Here is a 5,000-nt window from a genome sequence, read left to right as displayed (position 1 = left end):
CCCAGGGGAAACGAGACCCGTCGCATTACCCCGGCCACCTCAGGGCTTCCCAGGGGCTTCGGGGGTTCCTTCGGGAGAGACGAGGCCGTTCGCGCCACCAGGAGTTCCTCCCCATGTCATCCCGAGCCACGTGGGGAGCAGCCACCCAGGGGAAACCAGACCCCTCGCGTTACCCCGACCACACCCCGGCCACCCGGGGGCCTCGGGGGTTCCCCCAAGGGAGACAAGGCCCTTCGCCCGCCCGGGGGTTCCTTCCCATGTAATCCCGAGCCACGTAGGAAGCTCCCACCCAGGGGAGACGAGACCTATTGCGTTACCCCGACCACACCCCGGCCACCCGGGGGTCTCGGGGGTTCCCCCAAGGGAGACGAGGCCCTTCGTCCGCCCGGGAGTTCCTCCCCATGTCATCCCGAGCCACGTGGGTAGCACCCACCCAGGGGAGACAAGACCCGTCGCGTTACCCCGACCGCCTCATGGCCTCCCAGTGGCCTCGGGGGTTCCTCCGGGAGATACGAGGCCCTTCGTCCGCCCGGGAGTTCCTCCCCATGTCATCCCGAGCCATGTAGGAAGTTCCCACCCAGGGGAGACAAGACCCGTCGTGCTGCCCAATAACCCTCGACTAACTCATAACCCCATCGGTCGCCCAGGACAGACAAGGCCGTACTACCCCAAGGGCAAATGAAAAGGTGAGTTACTGACTCGGTGTCACTGTTGTTGTTCAAATCTATCGTACTGTCCGGGAACACCAGAAAGAATCGTAACTCCACGGCCCATGTTCGAAACGCTGGCTAAAGACCTAGATGTTATTTTCTTCCTTTCTTTATTTTCTTTACGTAAGGAGAGTTGACAAACTATCATGGGGTAAGCTCCAAGAATGATTTAGAGCTGGCTTTTCTTTTGTAATCTTGTTTTTTTTTGTTTTTGTTTTTTTTATCTCCCTACATCGTAAAAGACAAGAGGTTGATATTGCTAAAGTGCTGAGATGCCGCTTCTGTCTGGTGTTTGACGTTAGTTTTTATGTTCTTGCCAATTGAAGGTCATATATTGTTTGGGAAGCTTTCGGATAAACTGACGAACACTTTTTTTCTTTATGCAGTTATTTGGTTTGATTTTAATACTACCCATTTGTTTTTCGTTAACATATATTCCACCCAACCCCACCCCATGCCAGTGATTTTCCCTCTTTTGTGGAACATTTCGTCTTTCTTCAGCATTGATGTCACTGTTTTTGGGCATCATTCGATGATGATGATGATGATGATTTGTTTGTGAGGAGAGGTGTGCAAGCATGAACAGCGACGACAACAGCCAATCAATCTAATATCATTCACTTGTTCTATCGCCTGCAGAAACGAGAAGAGACGAGAAGAGAAGAGAAGAGACGAGAAGAGAAGAGAGGAGAAGAGAAGAGAGGGTTGGAGATACGCCTTGGGGAAGGACTGATGCCACTGCTGGGGAAGAAGAGAAAGAAGAGAACCTATGGCCAAACTCATCACAGTTGTAGTACCCGAGTGAGGGAGAAGGAGTGTGTGTGTGTGTGTGTGTGTGTGTGTGTGTGTGTGTGTGTGTGTGTGTGTGTGTGTGTGTGTGTGTGTGTGTGTGTGTGTGTGTGTGTGTGTGTGTGTGTGTGTGTGTGTGTGTGTGTGTGTGTGTGTGTGTGTGTGTGTGTGTGTGTGTGTGTGTGTGTGTGTGTGTGTGCGCGCGCGCCAGTAGTGACCAGTTTTGTTCCCAAAGTTGGTGAGTCGATCTTTGCAGCACTTGCTCTGAGCTGACCCCTTTGCCTCCACCAAGTGCTCGCAAGAGAAAAAAATGTGTTTTGTCCAGTAATAAAAACAGTACTTGTATATGAAATGTTTTTTATTCTCCTGCTTAGTATTTTCATTCACTCACATAAACACTCACTCTCTCTCTCTCTTTCTCTCTCTCTCTCTCTCTCTCTCTCTCTCTCTCTCTCTCTCTCTCTCTCTCTCTCTCTCTCTCTCTCTCTCTCTCTCTCTCTCTCTCTCTCTCTCTCTCTCTAATTGTACCTAATTGTAGTATGCAGGAAAGGAGCAACGCTCGTTGTGTTCCGTCTCCTACTCTCCAATTTTGTCATACCTAGCCTCAAATACGTGTACAGATCGTGTGTGCGTGTGTGTGTGTGTGTGTGTGTGTGTGTGTGTGTGTGTGTGTGTGTATTCACTTGGTCTTTGGATCACGTGTTGGACTCGTGATCGACAGCTATTTCCCTCCTGGAAGAGAGCTCAGAGCTCGTAGGTCCGATCTATGGGTAATGCTATGACCACGAGAGTCAGAGTAACGACCCGAAGCGCAGCGGTACCGAAATAATTTCGGCCCTGGGCAGGATTCGAACTGGGTACTGGGAGCACTTCTACTTTCCAGTTCAGCGCTCTACCAACTGTGCCACCGAGTGTGTGTGTGTGTGTGTGTGTGTGTGTGTGTGTGTGTGTGTGTGTGTGTGTGTGTGTGTGTGTGTGTGTGTGTGTGTGTGTGTGTGTGTGTGTGTGTGTGTGTGTGTGTGTGTGTGTGTGTGTGTGTGTGTGTGTGTGTGTGTGTGTGTGTGTTTATGAGAGAGCGCGCTATGTAGCTGCATGTGTGCGTGCGCACACCATGTGCATGTTCTCGGGAAGAAGGGAAAGTGCCACTGGGCTGGAAATCTGCAAATGTGATACAAATATTTAAAGTGTGAAAGAGGGGATTACCGCTTGTAGGCCAGTGTCCTTGATCAGGATGGGTGAACAAGTTCTAAAAGTTATACGAATGAAGTGATTGGTAGGAAAAGGAATCTTGGTTGAAAATCCATTTGGATTCAGAAAATAGTGATGTTCAGTCAACCTGCCAACTTTCTATTGTAAAGTGGATGATATACTGCGTGAGAGACAGGGTTGGGTGGATTGTTTATACATGGATATGGAAAAGGCTTTCGACAAGGCACGCCACAAGAATGATACGAAATTTAGGAAATGTAGGAAGTCTTCAAATGAAAACACTGGAGTGGGTAAAAGACTTTAAGTCATAGACTGATGAAAATAGCAGTGAGAGAATGAAAACACACGAGATGAAAGAGCGAGAGAAATGGAACTTTATACATTGGCGGAACGAAGAGAGAGAGAGAGGGGGATAGGTATAGAGGGAGAAGGGGAGAGAGAGAGCGGAGAAGTATAGAGGGAGAGAAAGAGAGAAGGCATGATAATGTTAGATCAGAAACAAGTATAGGAAGAAGGACAGATAGAACCTGCTAGTATTGTATGAAATATCAATAATAGGTCTTAGTAAAAAATGAAAAAGTAAGATTGTTTAAAAGATATAAGGAAGTATATTTTCCCACATAGGTGCATGGATCTTCGGAGCAAGTTGGATGAAAATGTAATTCAGGCAAAAAGTATCAACTAACTTAAAGCAAAGTTAAATAAGCCCGTATACCCCCCCCCCACACACACACAACTCGCTACGCTGCGAGTCGTTACTCCAACTCTCGTGGGCGGGGAGTTGGGTGTGTGTTTGCGTGTAAGGTCACATCATTACCCACAAATCGGTCATATATGAGCTCTGAGCTCTCTTCCGGGAGGGAAATAGCTGTCGATCACGAGTCCAACGCGTGATCCAAGACCATGGTGAATCACACACGCCCACACATACATGCACGCACACACACATGCACACACACACACACATGCACACACACACACACACACACACACACACACACACACACACACACACACACACACTACGACAAAATACCCAACAAACAATTACGGGTGCTGGACGATGTTGGATAACTTAAAGGAAACCTATTAGAATGGATGAAACCATAAGGAAAAGGAAAATTATAAACCAAAAGTTTACGTTTATGATGTTCCTCCCCTCACTCCTTCTCTTCCTCCTCCTCCCCACCTCCTCCTCTTCTCCCTCCTCCTCATCCTCACTCTCCTCACCCTCCTCCTTTTCATCCTTTTCCATATCCTCAGAGTAATATATATATATATATATATATATATATATATATATATAGAGTCTTTATATATATATATATACATATATATATATATATATATATATATATATGTATATGTGTGTGTGTGTGTGTGTGTGTATGTATGTATGTATATATATATATGTATATATGTATATGTATATATATATATATATATATATATATGTATGTATATATGTATATGTATATATTTATATATGTATACAACAAAATTGAGAAAAAAAATATGTGGGACGGGTATGCCCCATAGGCGTGACCTAACTCCACACACTTCGGAACGTCTCCGCTTCTGAGAGGTGGTGGCACACTAGGAATTTCTCGCAAGCATGCTACTTGGTTTTGCTACTTCGTTTGACTAGAAACGACTTCGATTACGATTTTTTTTTTTTTTCAAAATTTCCAAATGTCAAATTACTCTCGTGAGAGGCCGAATGGCGAATTAGAAGTTAAGTGAATGTTAAATACATTGTTGAGATGTTCTTACGGGAGTCTAGAATATCGTAACCGAGGTTCTCTCTACCCAAACGAGATAACAAAAGCAAGTAGCATGTTAGCCAAGTGTGCCGTCACCTTTATCTTGCTTGTACGAACCATGCATTATCTTGTCTTATCTTGATAGGCTATGGCTTCAGTTCAAATAATCAAGAAACACATCTTTGATAATGCTAGGCTGTGTCATGTTTCCGTCTAGAAAATGTTTCCCTTTAACATAGTCGTAAGACCCTTCCCAGTCACTTTTGTAGTATAACTTCTTTGCCTCCACAAAAACAAAAGCGCATCGCAATTTTGGCCACCCAGCCAAGCAGTCAGACAGCCAGACAGACACGCAGAAACTTCTTTGCGCCCACAATAACAAAAGCGTATCGCAATTTTGGCCACCCAGCCAAGCAGTCAGACAGCCAGACAGACACGCAGAAACTTCTTTGCGCCCACAATAACAAAAAAACATTGCAGTTTTGGCCACCCAGCCAAGCCGTCAGACAGCCACAGACACGCAGAAACT

At 45.7% G+C, this 5,000-nt stretch overlaps 2 protein-coding genes across 5 annotated transcripts in view; one reads left to right on the top strand and one right to left on the bottom strand.

The window, feature by feature from the left end:
* LOC143032443 (uncharacterized) overlaps nucleotides 1–1,851 on the top strand; it is a 2,299-nt gene extending 448 nt beyond the window's left edge. Inside the window, exons 1-2 of the mRNA XM_076197236.1 lie at nucleotides 1–686; nucleotides 1,360–1,851. The exon at nucleotides 1–686 is cut by the window's left edge and continues 448 nt beyond it. Of these exons, the coding sequence (XP_076053351.1) occupies nucleotides 1–682 (682 nt within the window). The 3' untranslated portion in view covers nucleotides 683–686; nucleotides 1,360–1,851. The remainder of the gene's footprint in view (nucleotides 687–1,359) is intronic.
* Nucleotides 1–5,000, bottom strand: part of LOC143032444 (uncharacterized) — a 71,369-nt gene that overhangs the window by 50,013 nt on the left and 16,356 nt on the right. The window lies entirely within an intron of this gene.

The sequence above is a fragment of the Oratosquilla oratoria genome, chromosome 13, assembly GCF_046742065.1.
Source record: "Oratosquilla oratoria isolate Oo_2021 chromosome 13, ASM4674206v1, whole genome shotgun sequence".
Taxonomy (NCBI): Eukaryota; Metazoa; Arthropoda; class Malacostraca; order Stomatopoda; family Squillidae; genus Oratosquilla; species Oratosquilla oratoria.
This window is presented reverse-complemented; position numbering and strand designations above follow the sequence as displayed.